At 37.2% G+C, this 15909-nt stretch overlaps 1 protein-coding gene across 1 annotated transcript in view; it reads right to left on the bottom strand.

Annotated features, from left to right (window-relative positions):
• Positions 1 to 2830: 2830 nt before the first annotated feature.
• Positions 2831 to 15909, bottom strand: part of DPY19L4 (dpy-19 like 4) — a 73354-nt gene continuing 60275 nt past the window's right edge. The window contains exons 14-19 of the mRNA XM_025395062.1: positions 14502 to 14622; positions 11902 to 11958; positions 11140 to 11222; positions 8494 to 8626; positions 3987 to 4145; positions 2831 to 3486 (exon numbers count right to left, since the gene is read on the bottom strand). Of these exons, the coding sequence (XP_025250847.1) occupies positions 3322 to 3486; positions 3987 to 4145; positions 8494 to 8626; positions 11140 to 11222; positions 11902 to 11958; positions 14502 to 14622 (718 nt within the window). The 3' untranslated portion in view covers positions 2831 to 3321. The remainder of the gene's footprint in view (positions 3487 to 3986; positions 4146 to 8493; positions 8627 to 11139; positions 11223 to 11901; positions 11959 to 14501; positions 14623 to 15909) is intronic.

Genomic DNA, 15909 nt, shown 5'->3' with positions numbered 1-15909 from the left:
GGTTCACGCCATTCTCCTGCCTCAGCCTCCCGAGTAGCTGGGACTACAGGCGACCGCCACCACGCCCGGCTGATTTTTGTAATTTTAGTAGAGCCGGGGTTTCAGTGTGTTAGCCAGGATGGTCTGGATCTCCTGCCTTCGTCATCCGCCCGCCTCGGCCTCCCAAAGTGCTGGGATTACAGGCATGAGCTACCGCACCTGGCCTCCATCTCCACTTTTAACAAAGATTTGCTTATTACTGAATTAAAGTTTTTAGTGAAAATAGCATAGTAAAGACTCTTTTTTGTGTTTATCGATGAGAAAACATTACTAAAATTTTCTTATGGAAAATGAGGAAATATATAATAATTTTTTGAAAATAAAAAGTAAACTTAGAAATAAATTCAAGGCAGTCAGGTGCAGTGGCTCACGCCTGTAATCCCAGCACTTTGGGAGGCCGAGGTGGGTGGATCATCTGAGGTCAGGAGTTCGAGACCGGCCTGGCCAACATGGCAAAACCCCGTTTCTACTAAAAATACAAAAATTAGCCGGGCGTGGTGGCAGGTGCCTGTAATCCCAGCTACTCGAGAGGCTGAGGCAGGAGAATCACTTGAACCTGGGAGGCAGAGGTTTCAGTGAGCTGAGATCACGCCATTGTACCCTAGCCTGGGAGACATGAGTGAAACTCCATCTCAAATAATAATAATAATAATAATAATAATAGTAAATTCAAGGCACTTGTATCAGTGAGTTTGCAATATCAAGGGCAAAGAACATTTTTTATTTCTTCCAGAAATTCCTTCCACCCCAAACCCATAAACTCTTCTCCTCTCATAGTATATCTTTATTGTCAAACCTAACAACTGTAAGTTACCTAAGTGGAATTATTTCCAGAATTGTGAATCATTTGTTCACTCTACAAATAATCGAAGAAATAAATTAAATGCTTTCTACTTAAAGTTGTCTAGTACTATTGTTTTAATTGCAGTTAAAGTAGAAGCAAATAAACTTATCTGTCATATTCAATATTGTCATTTCCATAATAAAGCTTACTTTTCCTTTTCAACTGAAGCTGGATGAAAAATTCATTATTTAAAACATCCCATTAACAATTTTTCCAGATCGATTTTATTTAAGAAATAAGTTGACATAAAGAAGCAAAAGCAACTTACTAATATGTCAAACAAAACACAAGTACCAAACCTAATTCAGCACAGGTGACATAATATAAATCAATAAAAATTCAATTAAATATTTTACACTACATAAAAAGTAGGGTGTTCTATTTCCCCTTCAAAATATGGAAGATGACTTTTAAATTACATTGTTTTACATGCTCTAATCACAAGTACTACCATGTGACTATTCACTGCGTGCTTAGGTAACTATGGTCATATTTTCAGAAGGCTTGACGCAAAATACTAGTGACTCACTAGTCAGATGTACAGAGTCAACCTGAAGTACACTGCCTGCAACTATCTTAACATAGTTAAAAAATTATGTATAAAAGTGAAATGAGAACCACTGAAACTAATCTATCAGATATATGACATCAACGTCAAACAATTCTTTTTTTTTTTTGTGACGGAGTCTTGCTCTGTCGCCCAGGCTGGAGTGCAGTGGCCGGATCTCAGGTCACTGCAAGCTCCGCCTCCCGGGTTTACGCCATTCTCCTGCCTCAGCCTCCCGAGTAGCTGGGACTACAGGCGCCCGCCACCTCGCCCGGCTAGCTTTTTGTATTTTTTAGTAGAGACGGGGTTTCACCGTGTTAGCCAGGATGGTCTCGATCTCCTGACCTCGTGATCCGCCCGTCTCGGCCTCCCAAAGTGCTGGGATTACAGGCTTGAGCCACCGCGCCCGGCCAACGTCAAACAATTCTTAAGCTCCAAAAGAGCAAAGCATCTGAGAGTTAGTCTAAGAATTCATGTACTTTTACAACATATGTATAACAGAAAATAAAGACAATGGAAAAAGCTCCCTTCTAATGTAGTGTACTTTTACAACACATATATAACAGAAAATAAAGACAACGGAGAAATGTTCCCTTCTAATGTAGTAATTTAGAGTACCGAAAATGCAATTTTTGCAGCACTTTAACAAGTTAGAATTATGAAAATCTGTTCACTGGAGTATAAGGAAAAACTAAACATGTATCCCAACTTATGACACATCTATAGACTACATCTATCCTGAATCTCTTAATAAGGCCAAATCAACGTTTTAAAATTTTCTCTTAATAAATGATTAAAAATATAAAAATACTTAAAGGAACATAGCATTTAGACTGTGAAACTGTGTTGTAAATGTTATTATAGTTGTCATTTTTTCTTGATGTTGAAGACTGCATCACAGTTTCAAAAATAACATTGCTTGTGTTTTATAATATATCTGCATGCAGAGGTACGTTTAACAACATCTGCATGTATCCCCAGAAACTGTTGCTCATGTTAGAACACATATTTTTATTCTGATAATGATTTAATTTTTTACTTAGTACTTCAGTAGAAAATATGTGAATAGATTGTATGCCCCATATCAGTATTTTAAAAAAAACCTGAACAACATTCTTTTAAATGTCCATTAAAAAAATATATGTAACAGTTATTGTTTTATCATGATTAAATTGGTATCAAATTAATAGGCATAAGTGAAATAACTAATCATTTACTAGTCATTTAAAAAATGCAATAACATCATGCACTATGTATTACTAAGAAAGTGCTCACTTATACAAGCAGCGGATGAGGAGAAGAGTATCATGAAAATTCTAGATATATCTTTATGTATATCCTTAAAAATCACTTTCCTTTATATAATTTCCATTTTAATTTAAATGCCACATATCTTCAGCTAACATTTAAATTAGTTTTTATTGTAAAACTTCAGTTGTTATACATCATAAAATACCTTCAGAAACTTGCTTGAAGGTAGGAATAATTCTTTCCTTCTATTAACTAATTATATCACATTAAGTATTTATTAAATGTTGTTTGAGAAATGTATTCTGACCTAGAACATATTCAAATTCAAGATCAATATTATAATAGAAGGAAGATTTTATGGGGAAAATGTTGCAATCAGTAAAAGTGTTAATGACCATGTAACAGTAAGGAAGACACCTGTCTGGAATATTGCAGAGTGGTATACATCACATTTAATTAAAGGAGAGTAATGCTTGATCTTCTATTTCCCACAGAACTCTGGATCCAGTTAAGAGCAGAAGGGAGAAAGAAGCAGCAATATTTCAAATGTCCATACTCTGATCTGCAAAAGACACCGAGAAGGTAGAAGAAAACTGCGTTTTACTTCAGGTAGTCTTTGAAATGAAGGTTCTGTTATTTTTCAAGACTGGAAGGATATCACAGTGTTGATTTTATATACAAAGTAGGATCTGTTCCAGTATACTCTAGTGAAATAATTCACATATGGAGAATAGTTAATTTTGACCTCATGACAAAATCGCCCATACTTTGAGTAGGTTAGCTTGTCACCTTCTTCACAAACCATCTATTAAAAGACATAAAACATAATATTAAAAAGCTTATTAAGCTTATAGCAGAAATGCAATCAATATACAAATGACTATTATTTATATGAAAAAACACATTACTACTAAACATTGTCTATAAAACATCTGTTAGCAAACAGAAGCCTCTCCATAAGCGAGTCACATGCCCACTATACTCCTGAACTTTCCATTGACACTGAGAAACCAGTATGAAGGCTTCCAATATTTAAAAGATTTAATCCTAAAATTTAGAAGGCAATGTTTCCATAATCCATTATCACTGCTCTAAAGAACCTTATCATGCATCCTACCAAGGCTGGCATTTTCTTTTGTATGTTGAAAAAATACTTCAAACTACTTTTAATAAGCTGTTCCCATTATTACATAACTCAATTATATTCTTAGTTAAGTTCCAAAAATAAAGTTTAAAGATTACGAGTTTAAGTAAAATCATTTTTCTAAAATAAATAAATAAATAACTTTCCAAATGGTTACTTACATGGCCATTTGCAATGTCTAATAAATCTTTAACCCTACAGCCTCTCATGGTTCCCACCTCATTGCAGATAGCATCCTCTACAATTAGGTAATTAGCTTTGTAAGATGTCAGTATTTTATAAATATCCTCAGCAGATCGCTTTGAATAGATTTGGTAGATCTGAAAGAATATAATTAAAATAAATTTTAAAGGACATTTAAAACTTCAGTAAATTGAAACCATACATCGAGCATCTACTGTGTTCTCAGTACTGAATATTACATATGAAAAATATATTTATTTTTATAAATAAATATAAATATTCATTTATATATTTATCAAAACTCATGTTTGGATTATGTGGTGCTTTTTACCATAATTTTGCTGAACTTATTAGATAATAAGCTCTGGATCTTATTAGATAATAAAGCTTCTCAGTCTTTCTGAAATGTTAATATTGGATCAACTCTTGTTATCCTTCAAAAAGTAATAAAATCACAAATATTAGGCCCATAGTATCATATACTATTTGTCCTGAAAATACTGAGATTTGAAATCTAGAATGAATAAGATTCCAATCTATTTGCAGAATATCCAGTAGCTGCCTCCTACCTGTCACCATAGCTGCCTAGCTAGTACCCTCAGTTCCCATGTCAACTGACATGCTAGGAATACCTACTTTCAACATTCTGTGGCACACAGAATGGTAATACATCAAGAGGAAGTGTCTCTCTCATTTCACACTAAATACGTTTCAGTGGGAATAGTTCTATCCTATCCAGCCTATACCTATTGATAGTTATTTACAATTTTATTTATTTTTAAGTGTTAAGAAACTGAAACATACTATTAGGGCATTTATTAAAAAAAAAAAAATTCTATGCAATTGTAGTAACATTACTGACAGCCTAGAGCAGAGTTTCTCAACCTTAGCACTATTCACAATTTTTTTTTTTTTTGAGACGGAGTCTTGCTCTGTCGCCCAGGCTGGAGTGCAGTGGCCCATCTCAGCTCACTGCAAGCTCCGCCTCCCGGGTTCACGCCATTCTCCTGCCTCAGCCTCCCAAGTAGCTGGAACTACAGGCGCCCGCCACCATGCCTGGCTAATTTTTTGTATTTTTTAGTAGAGACGGGGTTTCACCGTGTTAGCCAGGATGGTCTCGATCTCCTGACCTCATGAGCCGCCCGTCTTGGCCTCCCAAAGTGCTGGGATTACAGACTTGAGCCACCGTGCCCGGCCTGCACTATTCACATTTTAGGCCAGATCATTCTTTGTTGGGACAGGAGAGAGGATGTTCTCTGCAATGTAGATAAGCATTCCTGGTCTCTACTCACAAGATGCCCATAGAACCCCTCTTCCTGTTATGACATTGCGACAATCAAAAATGTCTCCAGACATTGCCAAATGTCCCCTCAGGGAACAATCGTCCCAGGTTAGGAATCACTGGCCCAGGGGATTATACAAAGATTAGCCACATATTATGAATTAGAGACTCTGTCTAATTTAACTGATATGGTCAGCCAGGTGCAGTTTCTCACACCTGTAATCCCAGCACTTTGGGAGACCCAGGCAGGCAGATCAATTGAGGTCAGGAGTTTGAGGCCAGCCTGGCCAACATGGCAAAACCCCATCTCTACTAAAAATACGAAAATTAGCTGGGCACGGTGGCATGAACCAGTAGTCCCAGCTACTTGGGAGTCTGAGGCAGAAGAATCGCTTAAACCTGGGAGATGGAGGTTGCAGTGAGCCAAGATCACGTCACTGCACTCCAGCCTTTATGAAATTCTCTAAAATTGAAAAACAGAATATTGGGAACTCAGGTTCAGTTCATCATTGCTTTCAGATATGAAGTTACCATTTAAATTCATACCATACAAGAGCGAGACTCCATCTCAAAAAAATAAAATAATTAAAAATATAAATAAATAAATAAATGGCCGGGCATGGTAGCTCACGCCTGTAATCCTAGCACGTTGGGAGGCAGAGGTAGGCAGATTGCCTGAGCTCAGGAGTTCAAGACCAGCCTGGGCAACATGGTGAAACCCTGTCTCTACTAAAATATAAAATATTAGCCAGGCGTGGTGGCGTGCGCCTGTAGTCCCAGCTACTCGGGAGGTTGAGGCAGGAGAACTGTTTGAACCTGGGAGGCAGAGGCTGCAGTGAGCCAAGACTGCGCCACTGCACTCCAGCCTGAGCAAGACTCATCTCCAAAAAAAAAATTGTAATTAAAAATAAATAAACGACATGGTCTCATTTATGAAGTTCAGTTTGGATTTTAGCTTAACAACAAGTTTACTTAATACCTGCTATGTGCTACACACCGTAGAGAAAGACAAAGGTCTGAAAAACCGTGGTTACTTTTTCTCATAGACAAGTTACATAAAACTTAAAACTCTAAAATGTTTAAATTAAATTAGAACCTAACTAGAACTCTGACCTAATTACAAGTAACTCTGAAATACCATATTAGAAAAGACCAATCAAAAGAAAACAAAGTCACAGAGTTGGTTGTTTTAAATCCACAAAAAATAAAATTCAGGAATATGCCATCTATATTTTGCCTAAGCAACTCTATGTTTTGGAAGTGCAGCAAATACTCATCAGAGATGGCTGCTGTCTCTCGAGGAATCATTCTCAGGTAGATCTCCCCATCTCTGATCTCTCCCCTGCCTGCTTCAATCTGTTCTTTCTGCCATGACCATAATTAAGTCTTCAAAGCAGATCTAATCATTCCACTGCCAGGTTTACTAAAAGTCATGTCTCTTAACTGCGTCAAGGATAAGTCTAAATTTTTCAGCATGATATTCCAGGTCTGTCAGAATTCAGCCTCATTTTCTTTTCCAGTTTCAAGATTATACAAATTCCTTAGCTCATGTTACTTTTTCAGCCTGGAATCATATATATTTCTTTTCCAAACAAGTTTCTAATCATCCTTCAAAGCCCAGATTGAGGGGCTGCCTTTTATGACAACTTCTTAGATTTTTGTAGGCAGAATTGTTTGACTGTTCCTGCTTTTTTACTCCTCTTTGTACCTTGTGTGTGTCCATGTGTACGTGTATGCATGCAACGACCACTTAATAGTACAAAGTAATAACATAATAGCTAACTTTAAAATTTTACTGTGTTTCAGGCATTGTACATTATCTCATTTAATTCTCACAAGTAGGAGGTGAGAACTATTATTCTCACCTAATCTCCAGATTTAGTAACTCACTCAAGGTCACAAAGCTGATAAACAGCAGAGCTAGCATTTGGGTTCAGGTACTCTGATTCCTGAGTCTGCATTCTTAATCTCTATATTACTGTATGTCTTCCTTAACTTAGAATATGCTTAAAAACTGTATGAAATTATCTAAAATTGAAAAACAGAATATTGGGAACTCAGGTTCAGTTCATCATTGCTTTCAGATATGAAGTTACCATTTAAATCCATATCAAACATTCAAAATAATATATTATCTAAACTATAATTAGATACCATTCTAATGTTATACTGAGTCAATAACTGCCCATTTATTAAAAAATAAATTAGTGTTTTATAAGCAATAATAGAACTTTAGCTGAGAAAGACAAAGTGTAGTACCAAGACATTAATTGACAGTCTTCTTTTAAAAATTGGATTGAGGGCTGGGCACAGTGACTCACGCCTGTAATCCCAGCATTTTGGGAAGCCAAGGCAGGCGGATCACCTGAGGTCAGGAGTTCGCCACCAGTCTGACCAATATGGTGAAACCCTGTCTCTACTAAAAAATACAAAAATTAACTGGTCATGGTGGCAGGTGCCTGTAATCCCAGCTACTCGGGAGACTGAGGTAGGAGAATCACTTGAATCGGGAGGCAGAGGTTGCAGTGAGCCGAGATCGCACCATTGCACTCCAGCCTGGGTGACAGAGCAAGACTCTGTCTCAAAAAAAATAAAAAATAAAAAATAAAATAAAAATTTGATTGAGAACAATATTTTAAAAAGAATGTTAGCCAGCTGTGGTGGCGCATGCCTGTAATCCCAGCTACTCAGGAGGCAGAGGCAGGAGAATCACTTGAACCCAGGAAGCGGAGGTTGCAGTGAGCCGAGATTGTGCCACTGTACTTCAGCCTGGGTGAATTAAAAAAATGTTAGCCGGCTGTGGTGGTGGGTGCCTATAATCCTAGCTACTCAAGAGGCTGAGGCAGGAGAATCGCTTGAACCCAGGAAGGGGAGGTTGCAGTGAGCTGAGATTGCACAACTGTATTCCAGCCTGGGTAAAGTATTACACATTAGGTCCCTTGACACTTTGTGGAACATTAGATATTTTTCTTAGAAACATATCAATATTATTCATAAAACAAAGAACTTAATATTTTAATTTTGGGTCTCCTCTTGGTTAAATGTATTACTAATTACACAGGTTTTCCGAAATAGAAGTTAATTAACTCTTTTAAAATTGTTTGGACTTTCCTAGCTACCTAGAAGCATACGTATACTGCAGACTATGCTAAAATACAAAGTGCTGGAAAAGAGATCCAAATGTAGAATTCAAAATGCCTTACATTTTCATTTCTCTTGAGAAGATCATCATCATTGTAAAGAGGCAAACTTGTCACCATCCATCCAGTGCATAATTTAATCGCACCCATTAACTGTGGACTCCCTGCAAACACAGCTGCAACTGGAGCTTGCCTTCTGCAAAGAACCATAAAGATTTGCACACTGAAAAGGCAAGTATACTATTTAGATCACTGATCTATATCAACTCTGAAACACCAGACAACTTACAATGTTTATACATTTAAATTTCAATGTCAGTTTTCATTTCATTTATGGATTCATTAAAAAAAAAAAAGGGCGCCTAACTATGCACCAGACACTTGTGCTGAAGATACAGAAACTTTTCTAAAAAGAGGGAGCAGGAGGAAGACAATAAGAAGTAAACATATATATTGGGTGGTGATAATATGATTAAAAATAATGCAGAGTAAGGGGATAGTAACCAGAATATATTATTTTAGATAAGGTGACTAGTTCAGTGGTGATACTGTGAATTCTCAACTCCATCTTTTGCAAATTAACTACCTACAACCCAACTTCTTCCAAATCCACCTCTCCTTCTGCTCCTTCTCTGTCTTTACCCATGTGTCTGTCTCCAGGTGGAAAATATAGGACTTCTCCACTCTGAATCATTATCCCAAGTCCCAGACAGATGCTAGTTGCAAGGTGGAAAACCTACAAGCAGGTCCCAAAGGGCTGTTCTAATACATTCACTTATTTATTCACTGTCTGAATTTAACATTAAGCACCCACCTCTATGTGCTAGGGATGGTGCCAGGCTATCGAAAGAAAGAGATGGCATATATGGCCACAGTCCTCAATAGTGAGGAAGCAGATATAAAACACAGTAATTGTACCCAGTAACATAAATGTTCAATAGGTAATTGTTTGGGCCTTTGCTGTCTTTGAAAATACTGTGGTAAATCATACAGAGATGTAACTTTCTCTTTTGTTAATGACAACACAAGGCAGTATTCAACAATAGCAAATAGAATTCACAAAAAGTATTAATGGGCAATAGTTAAGGATGATCTAAAGAAAACTATTTTTATAAAATAGAAGATATGTTATAGTAACAAGACATTATAATAAAACCTATTCTTGTTTCTGTATACCTATTCTATAAATCAATTTAAAATTTCTAGAAACACTTTTTGTCTTTTTTCTCATATTTTTCTGGTCTTTTTTGATAGTATTTCATCACTTTTTCATGTCTTATCTTCTTTTATGTCTTTAATAAATTTCAATGTAGTTATTTCGTAGTCTCCATCCATGGAATAGACTGGTTACAAAAATGGCCACAATAATTCCTCTCCCTATGGTCATGGTCTTGGAGGGAACGCCAGTCATAATCATGTGACTTGCTTTGGCCAATAGGACAATAGTAAGCACCGTGTAAGCAGTGCTTAAAACATGCTTGACATTGAGAATTGCCCTCTCTTGCTGCTCTTGGGAATTCTACAACTACCACCTTGTAAACAAGCCCAAGCTAACCTGCTAGATGATGACAGACAGAGGGCCAAGTCAGTTTGATCCCCTCAGCTGACACAGAGCCAACCCTAGACTTGTGACAGAGACCCTGCCAGACTATCCAGTTCCAGTGGAGCTGGCCCAGACCAAAAGAATCCTCCCCAGCACCCTAACCCTGCTAATTCTCAAGATGGTGTGGAATAACACGTTTATTGTTTGTAAGCCACTAAGTTTTGTGGCATTCTGTTATGCAGCAAACCCTAAATGATGACACATATTTTATTATCAGAAATAGCTAGAGGTCTAATTCTGCTGTTTATGACAAGCTTCGTTGAACTGCTTATGTGTTTTATAATTTTAGAGCTTACCTTCATGAAACTTTCTTATGGAATCCTGTATAACATGGGTTGAAGATGTGTCATGCATTCCAGACCAACCCCAAACCACTTTTAATGCTAATTTCTTAATTTGGGGTTTCTTAGATTAGACAAGCATAATTTCAAATTACACTAGACAAGTATAATTTGAAACTATAAACCCACATGAATTCAGATCCATTGCTATAAATTGAGAGGGGAGAATTTTTCTGACCAAGAGATGAATGCGAGAGAGACATGCTTTCTTATCTTCCTTGTCTACTGTCTGGTATCTTGCTATTCCATCCTTCCACTGACTAGGTATTTGCTCTTCTACCCTTTCACTGTCAGTGTAGCCTTCTGAGGGTCCCTGAGTTACATATGTGTGTGTTGGGGGGTTCTCAATTCCAATTCCCTGCTTCCACAGGCCTAAGACCACATCTCGTGTCCTGTGTGGGCATTAAAATCTAAAACCCCTGGTTATCAAAGCTAGTTATCCACTGACAATTCACCTCCAACACAGGCCAGAATAAGCATCCCCTTGACTCTCTAAATAAAAGGATAGCTCTTCTTTTTTATCCCAAACACTTAGTTTGACAATGGCACTTTCAAATCTCATACCGACCAAGGCTATATTTTCAAGCCCATGGAGATGAGCAGAAAATTAGAATCACTAAGTCCAACAAAACCTAAATATCCCTAAAACTCCTGAGTTTGATGAAAAAATTTGGAGAAGTATTAATTTATTATTTCCTGTGAATTCATTAGATAGCATGCAGTGATTAATAGCTTAATAATAGTCTTGGGCACTTCAATCCTTACTTTATCCAGGTCATAAGTTCCACTGTATCTGGGTCATAGAATTCCTGTAGTTCCATTAATTCTGTCATTAATCTTGGAAAAAACTAAATGCAAAAAAAAAAAAAAAAAAAAAGCCCCAAAAGGTATATGTCAGTAATTAGAAAGTTTAAAACTGTTCCACAGTATTTCAAAAGACTAACAGACTAACTTAAGGCAAATGATATTACAACACCTTTCCCATGGAAAAAATGTCATGATGGATCTCTTTGCTTTCCTTCAATGGCCTGCTTATTTTTCTCAATCCAAATAATCTATTTTATGGTTAGTTCACTGCTTTGACTCAACAAATAATTTTGTCATTACCAAACAATAATAAATTGATCATCAGTTGTATCTTTCAGGCACACACAATATAATTAAATAAATAAATTTTCAGTTCCAATAATTTGCAGAATTTATATCATTTCATAGATGATAAAGTTTTGGAGTTAACAAAATGTGTTTTAATATTAATTCCTATTTACTCAGCAATTTCCTTTGCCAATTATAAACTGAATTAACACTAGCATTAGACTGCAGAAAACAGCATCAGGTGGCATTCTAGAAATGTTTTAGCTCTTCTACAATGTTCCTAATAACAAAAAAAATTAAGCATTACTAAGAATATTACATTTTATTTTGTTAGGATAGTGTCTCAACATGTTTCCTACCCACACATACAAATTTATCACTACCCTTGTAGATAAAGTACATTTTATTAATATAAAAATCTAATTTTTTTACCTCTTTCCATAAGCTGAGACCTATTATAGTAGGCACAGCCATGCTCAGAATAAGAGCCTAAAATATGAAAGCAAAAAGGATTACAGATAAATACATTTCAGAATACATGTTAGAGGTAATAGACACTACTCTATGATCAATCATATATCTCTATAGTTATACAAAATTTCAAAAAAAATGAAGTCAACATAGAACCTAGTTCACAGAATGAGATGGGTGAAAACTAATGACTTTCAAAGATATTAACTTGGAAGTAAAGTGAGACATAAACATTTACTATAAAAATTTAACGTAGAACATTAAAAAGGTAATGCTCATAATTTCAAATGGTAAGTCGATATTTGAAAAATTTGCCAGAAATCTATGTTATACAGATCTTACAAAGGATAGTACACTACTACATGAAAAGCTATCGACAAAAAAGACAATGAATTAACACAAAAAAATAGCTAATATACATCAGTACACTAGTCTGTTAAAATAAGAATGCATAAACTGTCCTCGAAATAAGACTGGCAAAATACGACACGAATATCATTAAAGATAATGTATCATCGTCCTGCTATAATAAAACCTGTTCTGCCTACTCTCCCATGTCTTTTAGTGACCCTATGATCCACCAGAAACCTAGGAAACATCTAAGATATCTCCCTGTTCCTCATTTCCCCATACTTAATAAGCAGTGAGGCTTACTGATCTTCTAACTACTTTTTTCATTCGAATCTGGCATACTGCTAATCGAATGGGCTTTGGAGTCAGAAAAACCTGGGTGTGGCTGGGTGCGGTAGCTCACACCTATAATTCCAGAACTTAGGGGGCCAAGGTGGGAGGATTGCTTGAGTCTAGGAGTTTGAGACCAGCCTGGGCAACACAGAGAGACCCTGTCTCTAAAAAAAAAAAAATGTTTTAATTAGCTGGGCATGGTGGAGTGTGCCTGAAGTCCCAGCTACTCAGGAGGATGAGGAAGGAGGATTGCTTAAGCCCAGGAGTTTAAGGCTACAGTGAACCACGACTGTGCCACTGCACTCCAGCCTGGGAGAGTCAGACTCTGTCTCAAAAAAAAAAAAAAAAAAAAAGAGAAAAGAAAATCCTGGGCGTGAATCATGATTTCCATACTTACAAGCTTGGCAATCTCAAGCAAGTTATTTAACCAATTAAAGCCTTGTTTTTATCTATAAAACAGAGAAAATCTAAGACTGAATAGCATGTGAAATGCTTCAAACAGTACCTGACATAATGAGCATTCAATAAATTGAAGCTTCAATTACTTCTATCCACTCTGCCTCCTCTGTGACTGAAGTTTGTTGCCTGTGGACTATCCTTCACAGAATTGTCAGAGTGAGCAAATAGAAAATACAAGTCTGACTCTCTCGCTTTCCATGAGGCATACACATCCCAATTCCTTCCCACTGCCGACGGCATCAGAGCCAGCTCTGCAGCATGACACTCAGGGACCCCATGGCCTCACCTTCCTCCATTTCTCCAGTCTCATTTCTTGACCACCCCTACCTACCTCACACTTTGTGTGCCAAGAAAACTAAATATATTGTGCCTTTTTCCCAGTCCCTTTGATTACATCATGTTCTTTGCCTACCTCTGTGTCTATTCCTTCTACCATGAATACCCTCTCTTTCCCCTTCATTTGCCTAATAACTAAATATCTTTCTAATCTCAGATTGGAAAGCCTTATTTGAGTGCCTAAAAAAAAAGAAAAACAGAATTAAGTAGCCCTTCCCTATGTTCTAAAAGAACCCTATGAAAAGTTCTTTTTGTTTTTTAGGAGGCAGGACAGGGAGAGAAGGAAGAGCTGGCAGGTTGGAGAAAGTGGAAGCGGAGGGAGCAGGGGACAGAGGGTCGAATTCTTATTATCTGTTTTTACGCCCAGAGATTATAATCCACTTGATGAAATTAACTATGCTATAATTATCTTTGTATCCCAAGCACACAGCAGGCAGAATGGAATGTTCCATTCATATAGAAAATATACCATAGTTCTAAATCAAACCAAGAAAGATATTATAAAAATTAATTCTTGGTGGCCTCTCACATTACTAATTCACTCACATTTTTACCTTTTATTTTTAAAGTTGTATGCATTAAAATGCATTACTTTGATAATCAGAATTTTTTTTTAATTTTTATTTTTTGAGACAAAGTCTTGCTCTGTTGCCAGGCTGCAGTGCAGTGGTGTGATTTTGGCTTACTGCAACCTCTGCCTCCTGGGTTCAAGCAATTCTCAATTCTCAGCCTCTCGAGTAGCTGGGACTACAGGCATGTGCCACCATGCCCAGCTAGTTTTTTTTGTATTTTAAGTAGAGACAGGGTTTTACCATGTTGGCCAGGCTGGTCTCAAACTCCTGGCCTCAAGTGATCCACCCATCTCAGCCTCCCAAAGTGCTGGGATTACATGCGTGAGCCACCGTGCCCAGCCCAGAAATTATTTTAAAAAATGTTTTGAACAGGATCTGTTTTTCTACCTGTAAGTCATCATGTAATTTACTCATGCTATTTCAATTGTATTCAATGTAGTTTCCACTTATTAGCTTTGATTTTATATAATCGGAAGAGAAACAAATACTTAACGCGAAATAATGACTCACCAACAATATTGGGTGTACAGTTCTTAATCGAAGCCACTTGAAAAGTGTCATCCAAAGTTCAGGAGAACATACGCCAAATGCTGCTAACATGCACACATAAGGAATCCAGATGTACTTCAAGCTGGAAAACACAAATGGAGTCATACATGAGACATCCTGTGAACACCATTATTATCTAATTTCTCTCCTCTGAGCTCTTTCCTGCTACTCACAAAAATATCAAAATGTTAAGGGACAGTGAAAAAGCTTAGCCTCTAATTTTCAGCAACAGATTGTTATCTAGTTTTTTAAAAATCAAGCAGACATGTGGTCTAGCAAATTAGGATAAAATAAAAGCATTAATACCGATGAGGATGCAGGAAAATTGTATTCTTGGAGAGAATATAAACTATTAGAGTTTTTTCAGAAGGCAGTTTGGTGAACTGGGAGTGGTGGCTCATGCCTGTAATCCCAGCACTTTGGGAGGCTAAGGTGGGTGGATCACTTGAGGCCAGGAGTTTGGGACCAGCCTGGGCAACACAGTGAAACCCCGTCTCTACCAAAACTACAAAAATTAGCCAGGTGTGGTGACATATGCCTGTGGTCCCAGCTACTTGGGAGGCTGAGGCAGGAGGATCACCTAAGCCTGGAAGGCAGAGGTTGCAGTGAGCCAAAATTGCACCACTGTACTCCAGCCTGGGTGAAGAGCAAGACTCTGTCTTAAAAAAAAAAAAAAAAAAAAAAAAAAAAAAAACCTCTAAGATAGGCAATGCTATTTCTAGTAATGTAGCCTGAAAATATATTAGCATAAGAGTATAAAGATAGACATACAAGGGGTTTTTTTTGTTTTTTTTTTTGAAGCGGAGTCTCACTGTCGCCCAGGCTAGAGTACAGCGGGTGTGATCTTGGCTCACTGCAACCCCCGCCTTCTGGGTTCAAGCGATTCTCCTGCCTCAGCCTCCCAAGTAGCTGGAATTACAGGCACATGCCACCATGCCCAGCTAATTTCTGTATTTTTAGTAGAGACCAGGTTTCACCATGTTGGCCAGGCTGGTCTCAAATCCTGACCTCAAGTGATCCACCTGCCTTGGCCTCCCAAAGTGCTTAGATTATAGGCGTGAGCCACCGCGCCTGGCCACACACAAGAGTTTTAACTACAGCATTTTGTTTTACTAGCAAGAAAATTGGAAAAAAACAAAAACAAAAACAAACTTCTGTTCTTTAATAGGTATTGACTAAATAAATTATTATAAGAAACAAAAAAGCAAAATACAAAACTTCATGCGCAATGTTAACCTAATTTTTGCTTTCTATTTTTTTTAATGTAGATATATGGCACAAGCAAAAATAACACCTGGGGCTGGGCACAGTGGCTCACACCTATAATCCCAGGACTTTGGGAGGCTGAGATGGCCAGATCACTTGAGGT

Source organism: Theropithecus gelada, chromosome 8 (genome assembly GCF_003255815.1).
Source record: "Theropithecus gelada isolate Dixy chromosome 8, Tgel_1.0, whole genome shotgun sequence".
NCBI classification, from domain to species: Eukaryota; Metazoa; Chordata; class Mammalia; order Primates; family Cercopithecidae; genus Theropithecus; species Theropithecus gelada.
The sequence above is the reverse complement of the archived record's forward strand: the minus strand, read 5'-3'. Positions and strand labels throughout refer to the sequence as shown.